A 21,498-nucleotide genomic window follows, 5' to 3' on the forward strand; every position below is an offset into this window, starting at 1 on the left:
TACCGTGACAATGTATTTAAAAAATAGACATTTATAGAAAAATCCAGTCAAAAGACATAAAACCACATTTTATGAATACAAAACATGTTTTAGCCTTGGCTAGTCGACCAATGAGAACTTCCCTCTCTTTGTCCCATTACTGATTCATCATAGCTTCCAAATGTAATAAATACAACCCGAGAAAGTCTGCAACGCCTGGAGTCAAATGCTCAGAGTAAAAAAAAAAAGTTTCAAGTAAAAAATCTCCCAACACCCAGTCAAGTCTGATGAGTTGGCGGCCTCTGGTTCCTCAGACCAAAACACTTTTGGCCGCCGAGTTTTCCTTCAGCAGTAAAGTTTGTTTCCCTCGATATAGACGTGACAGAAAGATATGAGCTGTCACTTTGTCTCCCCTCTCTGCCCGGGCTCATCCCTGCTCTCTGCCTTGCAGGAGGGGCTTTCAGCGAGAGGACGTCCCGCCTGCGGCTGCTGAGTCGAGGCCATGTCGGCCCCGTGTTCGGGCTTCTCGCCGGCGTCGTCCTCTCTGTCTGAACATGGCTCCCACTCGTCCTGCTCCTCGCTCTCCGTCGAGCCCTGCACGGCGATCTGGGGCACCAGGGTGGTGAACCTGCGCACTGCCGGCACCTCTGGCTCTACGTCCTCGCTCGACTGCAGTCGGGTGACGCAGACCCAGGCCGCCTGGGGCTGCTGGGGCTTGGCTGCGGACGTCGCCGGGCCAGTTACCATCACCGTGGGACCGCTTTTCTCCTCGGGCTCGTCGAAGCTTACCTCCTGCACCGCCTCCTGCTTCTTGAAGGAGTCGCGGCGCTCCGACAGGTTGAGCTTCCGCATCACGACCAGCTGCTCCGACCGCTCCATCCCGGAGTCCCTCAGCCTCTGGCCGCCCATGTAGATGCCCAGCCTGATGTGGTCCAGCCCAACGTAGGAGCCTCCGCAAGCGCCCTCCGCCTCGCTGTCGCCCGGCGGCTCCGCCTCGCCGTAAAGCGGCACTTCCAGCGTGTGCCTGCAGGGGGCGTAGGGCTTCTTGTCGGCGTGATACCCGCCCGACAGCTTCTCGGCCGACTGCACCCTCTTGAGCAGCGGGGATCGGGGCGGCTCTGCGCTGCGGGGGCGGACCATGTGCCTGACGATGGCGGGCGGCGACAGGGTCTTGCCGTGGAAGGCGTGGAGGGTCTTGGCGATGCCCGGGAGTGGCGAGGGCGATCGCTGCGGGGACAGGGGCTGGGCGCCGGAGGGGCAGGCCAGAGGCGAGGGGGGGATGCTGCTGGTGGACTTGCGGCGGCCAGCCTTGGTGTAGCGCTGGCTGCTCAGCTTGGAGCCCAGGCCGTGCAGCGAGCTGGGCCGCATGTGGGCCGCCGGGGAGCTGGGGGAGCTGGAGCATGGAGACGTGCTCTGAGGGGAGCTGGTGTCTGGGAAGCAGAGAGAAGATCACACATCAAAAGACAGAAAAATGACAGAACCCAAATCAAACAATGCAGACAGTGTTTTATGCGTGCCCTCCCTGTGCCTTTGCTCGTCATAGACTTCATGCCCCGAAGGGGCTAACCCCTATTGTTTTTGCTCACCACTGATGAGCAAATAAATATGATAATGTCAGCTTGTTAGCTAGGTAACCATAGCATGGTCAGCTAATCATATTAAACTTACACTTAAACGTATACATACTGTAAACCTATAACACATCTGTTTACACACTAGCTAACATAACTAGTAGGAGCTAGCATTAGCAGTGGGTAATAGTCATGTGTCGAATTAACAGCAGTTACGAACATCCTCAAACTGTCAACAGCCAATTGAATTTCTAAAAGTGCATCTTTGTTGTAGAATTGAACAGGCAGGGGTAATGTCTGTGATATTTCTGAAGAGGAACTGATTATTTCATCAATGATCACATGTGCTTGGTGGTGCTGAGCTCACCGGCGGCCTGGTGGTCGGGCGCGGGGCTGCGGCAGGGCGTGGCCGGGCCGGGGGACAGGCTATGTGTGGGCGAGCCGGGGAGACTCTCGCTGGACGAGACGGAGTGGTGCAGCCCGGAGGAGAAGCTACGGCTGCTGTGTATCACCGTGCTCTGCTTGGACAGCTTCTTCAAGATGCTGCGCCGCCTGGAGGAGGAGAGGAGCACCACGTGTGATCTTATCTGTGTGGTTCAGTGGGCGGAGCAACAGCACCAACAACTCCAGTGTAAACACTAACACTGGGCTTTACTCATCGGGATGTTTTGATTTGATTTTTCATTAGCATAACCAAGGGGGTAGCTCCATTCTTGAACAATGAAGCCAATGCGGAAGTGCCTTAAACCTGCATTCCTCCTAATGGCCAGCAGGGGGCAACTCCACTGGCTGCAAATATACAGTAGGTATGTATGGAAGTCAATGGGAAAATGACCCTACTTCTCACTTGATTTATTACACTGCACATCAGTAAACAAACACATTTATGGTCTCAATCGATAGTTTCAAGTCTTCTTCAATACAACATGATGTTCTTTTAGTAAATCATGCTCCCATTTCAAGTCAAATACAGTAGACACATGAGACACAATGAGAAGACGCTATGCTTTGGGGCGTGACTGACAGGTGGCCTGTCCAGTGAGAGCGCTTTGGGGCGTGACTGACAGGTGGCCTGTCCAGTGAGAGCGCATCTCGCTGATCTCGCTGATCTCGCTGCTTCTGGCTCCAAATTAACAAGATGGTGACGGTCACAATGACAAACTCGAGGCTTCAAAACGTCAAAACATATTTATTATAATGGTCTATGAGCATAATAGAGAATACATATTTCAATCATACTAAACACCCCCATGTGCTTGCGTGTGTAGCCTCTATCTGTATTATGTGTATGTAATGGTAATATACAGACACACTGACTAACAATATTGATAACTAGAACAACCGCACCGCCGATATATGCCTCTGCCAACAAGTGAGCAGTCGACATCCATGTCTGTCCAGACTTTCATGTTTGAGCCAAATGTGAAGACATTCTGTCAAGGCGTTACTGAGACATCGCGTTAACGAGCTAGAAGATGGCGTTCGTGAGGTCACAGTGACCTTGAACTTTGACCACCAAAATCTAATCAGTTCATCCTTGAGTCCAAGTGGACGTTTGAGCCAAATATTACGAAATTCCGTCAGGGCATTCCTGAAATCTGAGATATCACGTTAACAAACATGGGTCGTCCGTCCGAAACCATATTCGAGCCAAATTGTGATATATATCGATATTGAAAAAAGTCCTTTGGATTATTGTGATATTGATTTCAACCATATCGACCAGCCCGAGTGTCTGCTAAATGGCATGTGTTATGTTATGATTTAAAAGATTTAGTCGTCAGATAAATAGTGGATTGCTAAGTCAAAATCCTTAATGCATCCTGCCTGGCATACATTGAGTAAAAATATTCAACAGTATAATACTGTATGAACTCATCATGCACTGGAGGAATCTAAGGGGCACAATCATCATGCCCATATTGATTTGACTGCTTTCATCAGTGCTACAGTGTGCAGTGGTGATACCTCACTCACACCAGGGGGAGACAGAAGATTGAGTTTTGCTGGTTGGCATTTCTGACAACATCCATGTTAATAAAGTACCAACCTCACCAAGTAAACACAAGCTGACTAACACAGAGATGACTAAAGAGCCAGATGACTAACACTGCAGCGATGAGAACAATCTAAACTCTCACCTGTCGTAAGTGTCTCTCCTCTTGCTCCTCTTGCTGCGGCGAGCCATCTTGCCTTTATGTTTGGTCTTTCGAGCGGGACCGACTTTGATTGACGTGTTCTCGAGCGCCGTGGTCTGCAGCGCCACTGTGTGGCCACTCTACACAGTTCAGAAAAATCAAAGAGTGATTACTGGTCTGCAGTGCCACTGTGTGGCCACTCTACACAGTGCAGAAAAATCAAAGAGTGATTACTGGTAGTTCCTTCAAAGACACTGTTCTGCTCTTTTTGGTTTTGCCCATCGCTATCTGGATTCTGGGCCAAAACGGGCGGCTGTAGCTCAGGAGGTAGAGAGGGTCGTCCACTAATCGCTTTGGATAAAAAAGGTCGGTGGTTCGATTCCCGGCTCCTCCAGTCTGCATGTCGAAGTGTCCTTGGGCAAGATACTTAACCCCAAATCGCTCCCGTTGGTGTGCCAGCACCCTGCGTGGTAACCTGCCGCCATCGGTGTGTGAATGGGTGAATGTACCTACTGACTGTAAAGCGCTTTGGATAAAAGTGCTATATAAATGCAGGCCATTTACCATTTACCATTTACCCCAGGTTCCTGAGGACCAACTCACTCAAAAGATTTTCAACTATCTGTGACCCGTTTCTGGCCTACTTTGACGAGGTTAAGGGCGACGGGTGACTCGCCCGGTTGATTTCCCAAAACCCAAAAAGCATAAAGTTGCCCTGGGCATCAGTGCAATAATACAGAACAGCTATCCACCTTATTTCTAGCTACCATGATGCCTGATGGGTGCTTCTTCCACTTCCGGTGTAATAGACTGTTTTACAGTCTATGGTTTTAACTTGACAAAAACTAACGGCTTCCGAACGGAGCAAATCACTAATCAGGTCCAGCTGGGCAAAAATCTCGTCGATAAATATCCCTTTAAGAGCGCAGTGCATTCATGGGTAATTGCCTAATTAGCCGCTAGTTAGTTATGTTACATGGCAGTAAAACGCCACTGAATGACCAAATTGATCTAACTTTTAACCATTTCGGGCAAAACCATTTCCATATGGACCCATCAGCGTTGGTTAGTTGTTTATAACGTGGCTGGCTATATTTCTAACGTTCTATCTATCTATCTCTGCACACTGAGAATACTGGGAGGCGGGCCATAGCATCTCTGTCGATGATTTGATTTGACAGTTCTGGGCACTGGCGTTGGCCAATCCTGGCGTGTTCCACCCCCAAATTGATTGTCTTCTGGCGCAAAGCGAGTGGCTTCTAGGACGAACAGGCTCTCTGAGCCGCGCGCCACTAACGTTATTTTAGAGCAGCGCCGTAAATACAATATTCCTGGAACGCGAGTTTAACGAAAGAATTACATGTCCTCTGCATTCTACATCAAATAAAGACATTACTGTTTGTTTTATTTGGTATGTTACATACTTATTGGCCAAGTTATGTTCAATTCAGCCAGGGTACAAGGGAGTGTAGGCGGCCATCTTTTCAAATCAAGTAGAATACCGTTTTAGGAAATGGCAAGCTGCAACAAGAAGTCACGTTAAACCGGAACTTGTACCCACAATTATTTTTTACAGTGGGGCATTCAAAAATAAGGTGGATATCACAGCATGTTTTTATTTTATTTTTTATGTCCGGTATGCAGTAATGCTGAGGTAACGCTTTGCAGAGTTGCCTGTCAGCTGCTCTGAGTCTGCTTTAATAAGGAGCAGCAGGAGTGAGTGGAGTCGTGCAGGAGTGAGTGGAGTCGTGCAGGAGTGAGTGGAGTCGTGCAGGAGTGAGTGGAGTCGTGCAGGAGTGAGTTGAGTCGTGCAGGAGTGAGTGGAGTCGTGCAGGAGTGAGTGGAGTCGTGCAGGAGTGAGTGGAGTCGTGCAGGAGTGAGTGAAGTCGTGCAGGAGTGAGTTGATTCGTGCAGGAGTGAGTGGAGTCGTGCAGGAGTGAGTGGAGTCGTGCAGGAGTGAGTGGAGTCGTGCAGGAGTGAGTGAAGTCGTGCAGGAGTGAGTTGATTCGTGCAGGAGTGAGTGGAGTCGTGCAGGAGTGAGTGGAGTCGTGCAGGAGTGAGTGGAGTCGTGCAGGAGTGAGTTGATTCATGCAGGAGTGAGTGGAGTCGTGCAGGAGTGAGTGGAGTCGTGCAGGAGTGAGTTGAGTCGTGCAGGAGTGAGTGGAGTCGTGCAGGAGTGAGTGGAGTCGTGCAGGAGTGAGTTGATTCATGCAGGAGTGAGTGGAGTCGTGCAGGAGTGAGTGGAGTCGTGCAGGAGTGAGTGGAGTCGTACCTTGAGCAGCAGCTCCATCATCTCGGGGTGAACCAGGCCTTGGACCGACTCCCCGTTCACGTGGGTGATGAGGTCACCGGCCCGGAGTCCCGCCTCCTGGGCCGAGCTGCCCTCCTCCACACTCTGTCACAGCAGGGACACCACGGGCATGATGTCAACGGCTCCATTTGAACATTTCATATCCAGCTTTTGATCAAATTACTAGACTTACTTATAATGAATTTAGAATTATGATTCTAATGTATTATAGACAGTGGTTTCATAGAAAGTGTTATAAAAAAAAAAGGGTTTTATACGGCAATCTGTAACATCTTTGGTTTTAAGTGCTCATTGCTATGGTATATTTGGCACTCACCGACACCATGTGATGCACCGTGTAGACGTCGCTGTCGCCCATGTAGACCCGGATGGCCTGCAGGGTGAAGCCAAACTTCTTCCCGGAGGTGTGGACCACGATGGGCGACCTGAGGCTGCCCAGGCTGAGCGACAGGTCCCGGCTGGGGGAGGAGTCCCGGGATGAGGGGTTGGAGGACAGCGAGCGCGGGGAGACAGGACTGGGCAGCAGGCCGCCGGGCACGTCGTCTGACACAAACACAGGATCACATCCGTCTGAATTTTGTGGTATTGATACCAGAGCCCAAGCAGACAGGGGTCGACCAGATCAATTAGTAATAATCAGTCTCTCTGTGGCAGCCCTGTGACCCATATCGTGTCCAGTTACAGAAAGAACAGACCAATCACACATGAGCCTGAGACGGTACAGTATGTGTACGGTTATCTGTCCCTATAGCCGAGGTCAACCAACACATATATTCACTGTTTCTTCTTACAATTACAACTTATTGTAACAAAATTAAGAGAGGAGTAACCTCTGAGATTCAGTTGGTGATCAGCGTAAAGGAAAAAGAAAAGAAAACAAAACCAATAACATTTTTGATAAAAGTACCGGTTGTTGCTTGTTTGTTTGTTTGTTTGTTTGTTTGTTTGTTTTTTCCTTAAAATACCCAGTCTTCATATAACATATCTGATGCTACTTTATGTGCTATGAATTTATTTCAATAAGATTTTGGCAGCCCAAAAAGGAGGGTAAACACTGTTCCGCAAATATGAAGGAAGTTAAACTGAGTTTAGTAAGTTAAGTTAAGTTATAAACATTTGCTACCAAAACCATGGGCAGCAAGACTAAAATATTAGAGTTAAGAAATCAAAGCAAAGCGACATAAAAGGATGTTCGGACTTTCTAAGCAGAATGATATACTGTATTACAGTTGCTTTATGCACAATGTTAAAATTGTTCAGTAAAAATTATAGATAGGTAGAAGTTATTGGCTCATAATACAAGTTTAAAGAGTAGCTGAACCCCAAACCCAAATTTGTGGCGAAGCCTAATGGTGAAAAGTATGGTGCTGAACTGGCCATCTGCTATTGGCTGGTCTTTGTTTCAGGGGATATCACCACCTGTTGTACTGTATAGAAGGTAATAAGTAATACAGAATAAATGCAGTCTCCTGCTGAGCGCTGAGGCAGGGATGATTAGAGCTGCAACTAACAATTATTTTCATAGATTGATTAATCGATTAGTTGTTTGGTCTATAAAATTCAGAAAATTGTGAAAAATGTCGATCAAAGCTCAATGTGACGTCCTCAAATGTCTTTTTTTGCCCACAACCCAAAGATATTCAGTCACTGTCATAGAGGAGTAAAGAAACCAGAAAATATTCACAATGAATTTGATAAAAATAAGAGAAAACAACCGCACCGCGGATATATGCCTCCGCCAGCAAGTGAGCAGTCGACATCCATGTCGGTCCAGACTTTGATGTTTGAGCAAAATTTGAAGAAATTCCGTTAAGGCGTTACTGAGGAATGGCGTTACTGAGCTTGAAAATGGTGTTCGTGAGGTCACAGTGACCTTGAACTTTGACCACCAAAATGTAATCAGTTTATCCTGGAGTGGATGTTTGAGGCAAATTTGTAGAAATTCCATCAAGGTGTTCCTCAGATATCGCGTTAACCAACATTGGACAGACGGACGTACGTACGTACAGACGGAAAAGAAAACACTCAAACCGATGGTGATTAATGTAATTGTTGACAACTAAGTGATTAATGGTTGCAGCTCTAGTGATGATGATGGCGTACCGGTGGTGATGATGAGGGACAGCGCTGAGATGGAGGCAGACTTGGGGACCTTCCCCCCACAGGGAAGCCTCTGCCTGTCCGGAGTCTCCAGCTGGTTGCCGAAGCGCCGCGGTCCTCCGGGGTCTTTGGGAGATGAGTGTTTTGCTCCGGTGCTGTTGCTGCGAATCCTGATCCTCCGCAGGTTGGACACAACCACCTCAGCTGAACACAGAGTCAAGGTGAACTAAAAGTCAACATAACATTTTGCAAGCATTCATTAAGACTAGACAGCTCGGAAAAAGGGCTCTTCAAGGGTTTGTTAGTTAGGTAAGAGGGTCTGTATAGAACCGTAATGACTCCAAGTCTCTCTGCTGTGTAAAATAAATAAATAAATAAATAAATAAATCAATCAATCAATCAATCAATCAATCAATCAATCAATCAATCAATCAAACCCGTGGGAGGAACAGGAATTGGGGGATGATATATTGACCGCTATAATGTCCGATGTAAAAAAAAAATCATGATTTGATTTGAATGATAAAAAACATTAATTAATAATAAAAAACAAAAACATAACTCTGTAGAATGCATAGCTCCGCCAACCTTTCTACAAAGTTTTGTGGTGGTATGGGAATCTGTTTGCATGTTTGGTGCCTTTTTGTGATTGGTCACGCCCATTGTCACACCCGCATTTGAAAAGTGGGCATGGAAGTTGACCCAAGTTGACCTACTTTTCTACAAAGTTTCATCCAAATTCATTGATAACTTTTGACTGATCCTGTGGACAAACAGACAACCAGGGGCGAAAACATGACTGGAGGTAATAAGATCCCAAAGTGGTTCTTATTAAGTTCTTTTAATACTGATGAATGGAACATTTCATCCAATTTCATCCATTCTTAGATGGCTCTTCAAAGCAATCGTTCTGCAATCGTACAAGCGTACTAAAACCATTTTAATACTAAATAGAACAGAACTCTTGTTGTTGGGAGTGTAGCAATGAATAACATGAGATTCCCCCCACCATGTACTGTATAGTAAACACACTTATGGTGAAGCGCTCTGAACAGGAGCTAAGTGTAAGAAGAAGCGTCTGTGTGGTTTCACCTTCGTCGTCGGTGGAGAAGGCGAAGCGGGGCATGGTCTCCAGGCTGTGGGTGCTGCTCATCACCAGCGGACTGGGGCTCCGCTCTGACTGGGAGGAGCTGGACGACGCGCGCGGGCGAAGGCTGCAGGCAGAGACACACCAGTCACAATGGCACAGCCACAGAAACAGACAGAAACACCGGTCACAACAGCACAGCCACAGGCAAGACTGTCCATATTATCACACCCTTAACACAACCAAACAACTTCACATTTCTTCTGCTTTTACACAGCTAGATGAGAATGCTGTGATTGGTACAACTATTATTGTCATCCCAGTTTTCAATGGAGAGTTTTAGTTAATATATGTTTTTAATGAAAATGTTCAAATCTTAACACATTCACTGCCAGCCGTTTTTTTTTTTACTGTAGGTAGCTTCTGCCAGAGGGTTTTTTTGAGGATTCTGGCTCATCTTTCAAGACCCGAGGATTCTTTTCTGCTAAGATTTTGTGAACACAAAATATCTCAAAAGAACTAATAGAATGTGTGCTTTCTCTGTCTAAAAGAGTTACCGTAGTTTGTAGAGTTAGTAGTTATGTAGGCATTAGCACTTGAATACAGCATGGTTTCAGCGTCTGAAAATTTAAGCTGAGATAAATAGCTTTTTGTGAAATTCGATAGAACAGTCACTTTAACCATTCATTTTTGGCATCAGTAAGACGTCAGACATCTAAACAATAGTTTTGAACAGTAATTTCCTCCATAACAGCAGGAAACACCCCTCTCCTTCAAACTCCTCCCTCCGTGTGTGTTCTTCTTGGCTGCAGCGGGCGTGTCACAAGCTCGTTTCTGCTGCTGCTGTAACCTCGCGTCACCAGGCTCACTGCTTTGCTGCTGCTCCTGTCTGCTGGCGGCCGCTGGGCAAGTCTGGATGGGCTCGCTCGTTTCTTGGGGTTTCTGTTTGAGAGCTTTGATGAAGCTTTTGCGATTCTGGTCTTATTTATGCTGCGTGTTTCAAAGTGTGTTCCACCCGTAATCTATTATGCAAATTTGCAAAACCCCACCGCCAGCTCCCTGCGCGAAAGCGAAAGCGTTTTCGCCAATCCATTTTCATGAGAATGGCTTCCTCACACTGCTTTTTGCTTGCCTTCCTCTAGTCTGGAGAGCACTGTCGCCACTTAGTGGGTCGGTGGAATGGGTTGTACACGTTCGGTGGCTCCAATATTTTTTATAGGAGACGTGGGGGGCATTGATCCACGTCCCACCGTCAAAATTTTTTTTTTTTTTTTTTTTGACGACTCAACTCGTCATTGGCAGTCAACCGTTGGATTTTTTTTGACGACTCAACTCGCCATTGGCAGTGAACGTGTTAAGATACACTGTATATATATCTATTAAGATTTATACCAGCAGCTTCAATGCAAAATATCTAATGCATAACATCATAATTATCAACATCACTACTATCATAGACATCAGACAGATTGACAAGAGATCAATGATGTGCAAAAAAGAAAAGAAAAAAAGACATGTCTTCTCCCTTGCTGTACCTGGCCATGCGTCCTGAGTGCCTGCGCTCCACGCTGCCCTCTGCTGGGCCAGGGGAGGGGCTGAGGCGCCCCCCCTCCCAGCGCTCCTCCTTTTCCTCGCTGTGGCTGCGGTCGGAGGAGAAGCTGAGGTTGGACGGTGTGGCCAGATGCTCCGTGCTGCTGTACACCTGACGGGACAGAGGAACACCAGAGGAGTCTTACAGAGGGTCTGAGTGTCCCAGCGCTCCCCAAGCCCATGCAGCACATGTGGTTCTCACCTTGCTGAAGCGATTCGACCAGGAAGAAAACTGACGGATTTCCAGGGAAGACTCTTCATCGTTGGTTTCATCGTTGGTTTCCTCGTCCTCATCGGATGCCAGGTGGTGGTAACGCTCGGAACGAGCTGCAGACAGAGACAAGAGACGACCCTCAGCAGTTAATCTGTTATACAAAATATAGAGAACCCAGTCGGTAAAGATGTTATCCAATAATCAATCAATCAATTATCAATTATTATATCAATTATCCTTCAAATTGTTTGAATCTGTTAATAATCGTTTTGCAAATGGTGGCTAGTGTTAGAAGAACATTCTTCATAATGTTATCCTGGGCACCAAAACCTAAGTAGAATACCCAAATATATGTGTCTATAACAAGGAAGGACACACTCTTCAATTTGTATTATTATCTGGCCTTCCAAGCTCCCTTTTATCATTTCTCTGAATTGATATATAGTTCAAGCATAAGGACATTGTTATTCTTAGTTTAAAGCAGTTGCATGGAGGAATAAAGGTTGGACAGAAATGAAAATGAAAGCATCGTGCAGACTGTGACGTACTGTCGAAGTAGCTGGTGTCGTCCTCCGCCTCCAGCTGGGGGATGAACTCTGCTTTCTGCCGCAGGAGTCCGTTCCAGTCCAGACCCAGGAAGAAGGGGTGGAGTTTGACCTCCGAGGCTCCGCCTATACAGAGACAGTTTCCACATCTGCTCAAATATTGAGATTGAAAGATTTAAAACAGGGGTCCCCAACCTTTTATACTGCGGCTAAGATGGAAAAGTCAGGACAGTCAGTCAGTCACTCAGCTTAGGATGAGAACTACTTACAAAAAAAATAAAACTAGTCGCAAGCTTCCTCTCTCTCTCTCTCTCTCTCTCTCTCTCTCTCTCTCTCTCTCTCTCTCTCTCTCTCATTTAGTTTTATCCCATTATTTCCCATTTTGATTTCACACTTAAGTTATTTCTCAAATGTATTTTATTACTAAACTCTGCTTTTAGGTAAGTGCTTATACAGTGTATTCATATTATTATTGTGTGAGGATAAAGTTGCTGTTCTGATTTCTGTCATGTTACCAAATGGCTTCTTGTGGTTTTGACGTTTAGGATTGGTGAAAATCTTTTTGACTGGTTTCAAGCCCATATCAGACACCATCAATCACACATCCCCATGTGTTTCTCATGCTGTACCTGTTCCCAGCCGGTCCAGAGGGATCTGCCTCAGCAGGCGGGTGATCATGTCCTGGGCGTCGGCAGGTAACGCATCGTCTCCTTCTGGCCAAATGATGTCATCTGCAAATCACAGTTGGGTCAGTCAGTGGATCATGAATACAAACACCAAACAGCAATGCCAATAGCAGACGGCAACTAGCAAAGTGCACCCAGAGTGCAGATCTCCGCCAGCTCCGCGATGCGTATCTACACGACATTCAGGAACTCATCTTTGCTTGAAGGAATGCATAATTGATTTTTTTATCACAAAATGTGGCTCAAAACGTAAGCTGTACTAGCCTGGCTCCAGACCTTCGAAGCCACGCCCACTCCACAGTTGTAAATGCAGTTTGAATATCAGGCTATAACTGTACAGCGCCATTCACAGTTTATACTGCTCACCCAGCTCTGCACCAATCAGCACACATCTGTCTGCCGTGACGCTGGCAGGCGGCAGCCACACCAGCGCTCCGCCACTCTCACTCACCCACTCTGCTAGCTTAGAGTTAGCCAATTAGCCTGACTGCTCTTCAACACAAATGCTAACAAAACTTTCTGTCCTGAACTTGCAAACTACAGTAAGTAACTTTTCCAACCATTATATCTGGTCGGAGGAGTAAGGAGTCAGCTGTTAGACGGTCATTGTAATGACGGTACGACTAAGAGACGGCCGGTATTTCGGGGTTTCCGCTGTATAGTTGATGCCCACGCCAACTAAGACTTCCGCTTCCGTGCACCGCGGCTATTGTTTACAGTCCAATTGAGGCGATAATGGAGTTGGAGTTGATGGATTGTACTGTAGGTGTTTTAGGTCCAGACGACATTTCGGCCAATAATAATAATAACTAGATGGTCTACATTTCCTACCGAAAATGTAATTGTGCTTGCAGTCCTCGCCATGCACCGCCTGCCTTGCAAGGTCCCTGCCCATGCAGCTAGGGGGACTAAGTAGTTATGGGCGGGCCTTTGTGAGTGGAAGCGGGAGAAATTATATCGGGTTTCATTTTTAAAAGTAACCCCCTGAACCCTGTGAACAGATTATAAAACTCACATTTGAACTGGGTTTCTCTTGATTGCTAGTAGGAGTGGGATGATATATTGATATACATGGATATATCGATACATCATCAACATCATATCGTGTATTTGTCCTGACTCAGGCCCGACACAAAACCCCCAAATGAGCAGACATGGCAACAGGACAGGATTCCCGGTTCTTTACTGAGAGATAGCATTTACAAGGGGATTCAATGGCAAATTAAGAGAGAGCTTGTAGAGGCTTGAGTCTTGCAGAGGAGCGAGGCTGTGATGCTTTGAAACTGGTGGAGCCTGGGCCGGTGGAGGTCAGGAGTTTGGACTTAACGTCCCCAGATCGAGATGATGGCTTGTGAGCTGGAGGTGGATGGATGGAGTCTATGAGTGTGACAGGAGCATCTATGAAAGGAGAGCAGAGCAGTTTTCACCTGTCCACATGCAGCAGCATGACCGAAGCGTCAGATTAGCTCGCGAATAGCGGCCAAACCGCTTGACAAAACCCTTTGCCAAGTCAGAGCATGTCCTCAATGAGCCGCTCATTTTGAGGTATGGCATGTCTATGTCGTGTGAAAGATGTGGGAGTTATTACGCGCCGAACTTTGTGGCAGATATATTCCGGGCCTTGCCCCCCTTAATTTTCCACCCCGAGTCCTACGCCGCCATCCGTGAGTGTTGCCCCCCTTAATTTTCCACCCCGATTCCAACGCCGCCATTCGTGAGTCTCTACGAGTTACGGTTGCGGAGATACGTTGCTGTAGCGCCCCCCATAGGCAAACAATAGCGCCCCCTACACGCCAAATGACACTATCTCTTCTGAAATCAACTCAGAAGTGTCAAGTGTCATACAAGAAGGAAGGCTGGCCATAATGAGAATGAATCCGCACTTCCTGCCGCCCTTCAAAATAAAACAATTTCGAAGGGACAGGCACTGAATGCTGCTATAGCGCCCCCTAAAGGCTAAATGACAAAATACTTCTGATATAGGCTCAGAGTACATCCCTCCACACCTGTACCAAGTTTGGTTAGCATTGGATGATTTTTGTGAAATAGGCCCCACCCACAGAAAGTTGGAAGTGGATTATATCGCAACGGTGCATTTTTTTCAAAAACTTCCAAATCAGTGTTGTGCAGGACAGTCCCCACGTGATGTGTGCGTTGGTTTGGTGAAGATTGGACAAAATTTCAAGGAGAAATCGGAAAAAATCTGTTTTGGACAAAATGCAAAATGGCGGAAAATCTAGTCAGACGCAAATGGGCGTGGCCTAGTTGAGTAGATGCGGGAGGACCCAAGGAATCCAGGGAAAAAAGAATTTTGATGATAAACCCTACGGTTCAAAAGTTATGGACCAAAAGGTAAGGAGGGCTGTTATAGCGCCACCATATGGTCAATTGGTGCAATTTTTTCGGGGATAGTAAAAGACCCCTCAGTGCACCTCCCTACCAAGTTTCGTAGCTCTGGCTGTTATGGTTTCTGAATTACACCTAATTTACTGCAAGATTTTGCAAGATTTTTCCAAACCCCATGCAAGTCAATGGGGAAAAAAATGGCGCTTAATGGCGAATTGCGGCCAAACCGCTTTCACAAACCCTTAGCAAAGTCATAGCATACATGTCCTCAATAAGCCGGTCATTTTGAGATCTGGCATGTCTATGTGGCGCAAAAATTGGGGGAGTTATTACGCGACACAAAAGTGGATAGCAACTATAATAATAAGTATGTGGGATTTCAAGATTGTGCCTTGCTTGTCAGCAAGCACAATAAATAGCTGCATATGAGATGTTGTCGGACTGCAAACAATGATGGAAGGGGCGGGACGTCCACTTTGCAGCGGAGACCCCGAAATATCGGCCGGCTGTCCCCGGAGTCATATTTGATGATGACTGTATAAAACAGTCAATAAAATGTGTGAATCACCGCAACCGTGAGAGGTCGTTGACCATACAGGCATAAATGTGCACAGAAAATATTAGGCTGAGAATGCAAGATTAGCTGCAGACAGATACACAATTACACACACACCTGACCGAACGCATGATATAATAATAACAATAACAATAATAATAATAATAATAATAATAATAATAATAATAATAATATATATATATATATAATCTTTATTCAGGAGTTCACAGAGGATCCATAGAAAAACATTACATACTGACATAAAAAAAGAACATAAAAGAGGCCTACATTTAAAAGAATCAATTCACATACAAAAATAGGCTCCTGCGCCAGTGGCGCCGTAGACTGGAGCTGAATCTATATGAGCTTTTGGCCGGGTCTGTTAGTTTCATTATGATGTCATTGACATCAATAATAATAATAGTAATAATAGTAATAATAATAATAATAATAACAATAATAATAATAATAATAATAATTAGGACCCAAGATAAAGAAACATTTAAAAATAATAAAAATAGGAAATCTCATTTTAATAATTTGTCATTTTCTAAGAAAATATATTTGTTGGTACTTACCACTGACAACTTGTCCAAAAAGCTCTTCGGGTGTGTCCCCAAAGAATGGCACACAGCCTACCAGGAACTCGTACAGGATGATCCCCATGGCCCACCAGTCCACCGGCTTGCCGTAGCCCTGCCGCAGGATGACCTCGGGGGCGATGTACTCCGGAGTGCCGCACACCTGACAACAGACCAGGACACATTCATTTGGATTACACCAGAGGCTGCTTTCAGAATCACTGCTGCTTCATACCTCTTTAAAACACAATGTACATGTTGTAATCAATTTAAACAGCACAATTGTGTGTCTCCAAATCACCATATCAGCACCATTATGATTCAACTGAAAAGATCATAAACAATAACGGTTTTAATTATTTGCTGGTCGGTCAAATCAGAACAGCGTCTCACCTGTTTGTCGATGAACTCCCTGGTGTCTTTCTCCATGTGGCCCTCGTACAGGTTGGTGGTCATGTTCATCAGGCCGATCTTAGACAGGCCGAAGTCGGTCAGCTTGATGTGGCCCATGGACGTAATCAACAAACTGGTGAGTGGAAGGAAATGGTCATGAGACTGAAACTCCATCATCAACAAAATATGTGTGTACCATGCTGAGCACATTACTGGTGCAGTGGTTTTCTATTATACAGTATATCCATTTTGTTCACAGTTCACTTTTGTATGGATATGATAGATGGACGTCTGCTGGTAAGGCACTCCAAATGTGTCTAACATTAACCAACATTTCAGAACACAATGGGAAAAGCCTAGAAGCGGAGTGAAGTGGGCAGTGGTTTGTGTACTCACTTGTCAGGTTTGAGATCCCTGTGCACGATGCCATAGTTGTGAAGATACTCCAGGGCCAGGACCGTTTCTGCAAAGTACAGCCGGGTCATCTCCACAGGCAGCGGACCCATGTTCTTCAGCAGGTTGGCACAGTCTCCACCTGGTCAAAACACCAAGCCATAAAACTACAGGTCCATTTTTATAACCGATAACACAATCACTGATTTGGGTTTTTTTTTATCATAGAGACAGATACACAAACCAAGCTACAACCAGGGTTCAAGATCACCTTTAATGTTGATAATCTAGGAGTTTAAACGTATTCTCCTGCTGCACTCACGGTATAAGATGCCCTGGGTAAGACTGCCAGCTGAATGCCTAAAAGTCTAAATGTCCCTCAGTCTCAGTTACCTTCCACATACTCCATCACCATGCAGAGGTGACGCCGCGTCTCAAAGGAGCAGAACATGGAGACGACGAAGGGGTTCTCGGCGAAGGTGAGGATGTCTCGCTCCACGAATGCCTGCTGGATCTGGTTCCTCAGGACCAGGTTCTGCCGGTTGATCTTCTTCATGGCGAAGCGCTGGCGAGTCTCCTTGTGGCGGACCAGGTAGACGGCACTGACAGAGACCACAGGAGCTATATGTTAGGCCTGTCCTTCATACACGAACAGTAACCGGTAAAGGCCCAGATACGTTTGTCTTGGCCAAACTAGTGGCGAAAACAAAGATAAAACAGAGAGCCTGGTGTAACGTTGGGATGACTGGAGGTGGAGTTTCTTATTGGATTTATAATGTAGAGTTTGTTATCACTCTACTTGGTGCACTTTTCTACTTTCTAACTCCCATTATTTTTTGTGACAGTCGGTGAAAGACATAGAAGAATAATGGAATGAAGACAGATAGCAAAGAGTCATTTGGAGAATATATACATAATATTTTACATCAAAAACAGCCTGAATTGACTACAAAAAGCAACAAAAAAAAGAGAGACTTGTCTCCTTACCCATACGCCCCATTGCTGATGAGCTTGATGGTTTCGAAGTGGCTCTCGAGAGGTTTCCTTCGAGTCGGGGTTAGCGTCTGAGGACACTTACTCTATTCAGTGGAAAATAGTAATGAGTCGGGGTTAGCGTCTGAGGACACTTACTCTATTCAGTGGGTTAGGGTTAGGGTTAGCGTCTGAGGACACTTACTCTATTCAGTGGGTTAGGGTTAGGGTTAGCGTCTGAGGACACTTACTCTATTCAGTGGGTTAGGGTTAGGGTTAGCGTCTGAGGACACTTACTCTATTCAGTGGGTTAGGGTTAGGGTTAGCGTCTGAGGACACTTACTCTATTCAGTGGGTTAGGGTTAGCGTCTGAGGACACTTACTCTATTCAGCGGAAAATAGTAATGAGTCGGGGTTAGTGTCTGAGGACACTTACTCTATTCAGTGGAAAATAGTAGAAATAGTAGAAGTGTTAGAGGCTGAAACACACTGGGCAACATGTCCTCATACCGAAACGACAGAATAAGTCCATTTCCAATGACTCCCAAAACGACAGCTTTCAGGAACACTTCGTGGACTTCAGGTAGGAAGGTCCAAGCGACTGGCGTACTGTATGCACTGCGTGCATGCACTTACACGACCGCAAGAGATCGCATTCGTAAACCACCTTCATTTTATTGTCAATATGGTCGTTTTCCTTGTGAGAATGGGCTGCACTGCGAGCAGTAACTGATGATCATTTGATGCTTTTTCTGGCAGAAGAAACTGCGGGTGGCAGATTTGAAGTGTCAGCAGCACCGATGCCAACATTTCCACACTGCGATAAGCGACGTTATCATATCTTCAGTCTGCTTCATACATTTGGAGACCAGATACACTATAGTATGAGGTTCATATATTTCTCCCATATAACTTAACATTTGTGTGTTACTACACAAAGTACACGCTTGGTTTGCAGTTGTGGATTACAGGGCAATTACATTCTCCTCCTCCATGGCCTGGCTTGGTGTCGCCTACTTCACACAAAGAACACGCCGATTTGAAATATTCATGATATCCTTTTTGCGTTAATATAGGTCACTGTGGTTCCAGAAAACATACAGAACACCCGCCCTAATCCTCTGCTGAGGCGATCAGCACCGACGCCATTGTGTCAGATTTGTGACGTTTGTAAGAATAAAAATAACCTTTATTTGTATACAGTAGCACTGTTCATACACAACTAGGGCTGCAACTAACGATTATTTTCATAATCGATTAATCTGTCGATTCTTTTCTCGATTAATCGATTAGTTGTTTGGTCTATAAAATGACAGAAAATGGTGGCAAATGACGATCATTGTTTCCCAAAGCCCAAGATGACGCCCTCAAATGTCTTGTTTTGTCCACAACTCAAAGATAATATCAGTTTACTGTCATACAGGAGTAAAGAAACCAGAAAATATTCACATTTACGAAGCTGGAATCAGAGAATTTAGACCTTTTCTCTTAAAATTGTACTCAAAACGATTAATCGATTATCAAAATAGTTGTCGATTAATTTTCTGTCGATCGACTAATCGATTAATCGATTAATCGTTGCAGCTCTATACACAACATGCAGCTCAAAGTGTTTCACATGAATTAAAGGCAGATAAAAGACAGCTAAAAAGATACAATTCATATTAAAGAACAGGCCAATCAGATCAAGTAAAATAGAAAGATATTTTTACACCCCCCCTAAAGGAAACATGGACTCAAGCGCCACTACTTCATGGCATCGAGTAGTCACTCTCCTCCTGGTGACACTGTCAACCAGTATACGATGTGAGACAAACATATGCTCAGAATTATGACTTTAGGGAGAGTGAACTCCCTCAATTCTGCCTTTCAAAAGGAAACCAATTTTGATGAGATCATGGTGGATTCTTAGAAGGAGCAGAGGCAGGCCCCACAGCCCTTATAGGACTTGTCAAATGTTCCTTTAGATAGAACGATATACAGATCAGGTAAGCAATTACAATTATAAACTTCATACATATACATATACATATAGATCACATTCAGCTTATGTAGCCACGCCCATTTGACCCGCTTGTGTGGTCGTGTGAAAGACTTCTGGCAACAAAAAACAAAAACAAAAAAATGGCTGCGCTGCTCCAATAAAATCTAACTATGAATTAACTAATAATTTAGCCAGTTGTATGTAACATACCACATAAAAGCAAACAGCAATGTCTAAGAATGCAACGCCATGTAACTGGCTCGTTAATTCTCGCATTCCAGGGAATTACGTTAACGTCTGCGGGTCTTATAGACGTAAGTGGCTCGAGCTGCGCTCGGAGTACAGAAAACCATCTGAAGCTTTCTTTGTTGGAGTCCAGATATGTTTTACAAGAAAGTGCTCGTCATTGTCGACGATAACTTATTATCTGACCTGGCTAACAGTGGATACTCCGCTTGCTTGCTGTGTACCGAGCTCAAAGTAGTAGGCTACGTTCTTTGTTTTACCCCCTGCGCTGTCCGCTACAAAAACAACTCTCTTCTTCTGACGTTTTTATATTTCGCGCCGTGACCGCCGGAAGTGTTGACACGACCCGGAAGAATTTGGCCCACCCCCGCGTCTGAACATAAGGTGAATAGATCTCTTCCTTTAATCTGCTGTAAAACCATCACTGCTGCTCATATATCAATGACTGTGAGCATCCACAGGTACAGTAAGTAATAACAGTGAATGTTTTACCTCCACATTGGCATCTGCTTCCACAGACACTGAGAGATTGGGGTCGTACTGTTCAAGATGAACCATGTCTAAGAAACACCAGGGACAGAGAGAATATTAGACATTATGCCATGGAGTCCTGCCCTCTCCTCCATGGTTAGGCATCTTGTGCTGTGAACTTGAATGTATATTACATTATTATGGGCGATATTGACAAAATCAAATATCACTACATTCTAGAATTTTAGAATACCTCGATATCGACAATCAAATCTGAATTGGGACACTTTGTGCTGCAGTGTGAACGAGTTTCTAGTTGAGACAATAGAGAGCCGCAAGAATGAGTCCGGAAGTATTTCCCGGGTTCGTCAGTGGAAAAGTCTATGGGATTTAACATGGGGGTTTCACTTAAATGCATAAAATAAGGTCGGTGGTTAACAAAAGTTTATGGAAACGCGAACCTGGGTTCTGCATGATACTCTTCACAAACGTGAATAACTTTTATGCCTTTTGAAGCGTTTTATAAAAATCGTGTAAAAAAAAAAAATGCATTTACGTTCCAAAAGTCATAAAAGTTATTCATGTTTGTGAAGATTATCATGCAGAACCCAGGTTCGCGTTTCCATAAACCTTTGTTAACCACAGACCTTATTTTATGCATTTAAGTGAAATTCCCATTCTAAAAGCCCATAGACTTTTCCACTGAAGCCTACAAAAAGACGTCATGCCTGCGGTGCTCTATTGGAGCTGCTTTGCTGCAGCGACGGCCTGTACCTTCCAGAGGGTCGCGGGTCAGCCCTAGCTGGTTGATGATGTAGCGAGGGATGTCCGTCTTGATCCCCTGGCCCACTTTGGCGTGGCCCTCCGCCGCCTCCAGCAGGTGGTAAAACTCCTCCGGGTCAAACTCCTGTCAGTGGCAGCCAGGTCTCATTAGAGCGTCAAGACTAATCTGATCATGACACATTTTCACTTTGTGACTCCCGTTTCAAATCTCACTATAAGTATATAATAGTATAACAATTTCACTATAAGTATATAAGTTACATTTTCAGATTCATCTATGCACTGCCACTCAATATTTGAACAGTGCAACACCTCTCATATTCAAAGGGTTCCATATAAGACATTAGATAAGAAATAGAGGATAACATAAATAAAACGAATAAAAAGAGATAACAGTGTATAAGAAAAGAGAATAAATAATATAATGTGAGGAGCAAGTGTATAATGAAATGTCCATCCTCCTAATTTAAATGAAAGTCTTAATCGTTACTTTTAAAGTGGTAAGCAAATCAAATCAATGTTAAGACTTCTTGTCATTAATATATCTGTAAG

At 45.0% G+C, this 21,498-nt stretch overlaps 1 protein-coding gene across 1 annotated transcript in view; it reads right to left on the reverse strand.

The window, feature by feature from the left end:
- Window positions 1-378: 378 nt before the first annotated feature.
- The window catches only part of mast3b (microtubule associated serine/threonine kinase 3b), a gene marked incomplete at both ends in the record, with an annotated part of 76,937 nt that continues 55,817 nt past the window's right edge, over window positions 379-21,498 (reverse strand). Inside the window, 18 exons of the mRNA XM_083647415.1 lie at window positions 379-1,409; window positions 1,918-2,102; window positions 3,692-3,828; window positions 5,961-6,083; window positions 6,316-6,542; window positions 8,103-8,303; window positions 9,192-9,313; window positions 10,722-10,888; window positions 10,979-11,103; window positions 11,539-11,661; window positions 12,165-12,266; window positions 15,702-15,867; window positions 16,098-16,230; window positions 16,494-16,632; window positions 16,884-17,092; window positions 17,478-17,569; window positions 20,185-20,252; window positions 20,938-21,070. Of these exons, the coding sequence (XP_083503541.1) occupies window positions 379-1,409; window positions 1,918-2,102; window positions 3,692-3,828; window positions 5,961-6,083; window positions 6,316-6,542; window positions 8,103-8,303; window positions 9,192-9,313; window positions 10,722-10,888; window positions 10,979-11,103; window positions 11,539-11,661; window positions 12,165-12,266; window positions 15,702-15,867; window positions 16,098-16,230; window positions 16,494-16,632; window positions 16,884-17,092; window positions 17,478-17,569; window positions 20,185-20,252; window positions 20,938-21,070 (3,483 nt within the window). The remainder of the gene's footprint in view (window positions 1,410-1,917; window positions 2,103-3,691; window positions 3,829-5,960; window positions 6,084-6,315; window positions 6,543-8,102; window positions 8,304-9,191; window positions 9,314-10,721; window positions 10,889-10,978; window positions 11,104-11,538; window positions 11,662-12,164; window positions 12,267-15,701; window positions 15,868-16,097; window positions 16,231-16,493; window positions 16,633-16,883; window positions 17,093-17,477; window positions 17,570-20,184; window positions 20,253-20,937; window positions 21,071-21,498) is intronic.

The sequence above is a fragment of the Poromitra crassiceps genome, assembly GCF_964638095.1.
Source record: "Poromitra crassiceps genome assembly, chromosome: 12".
Classification (NCBI taxonomy): domain Eukaryota; kingdom Metazoa; phylum Chordata; class Actinopteri; order Beryciformes; family Melamphaidae; genus Poromitra; species Poromitra crassiceps.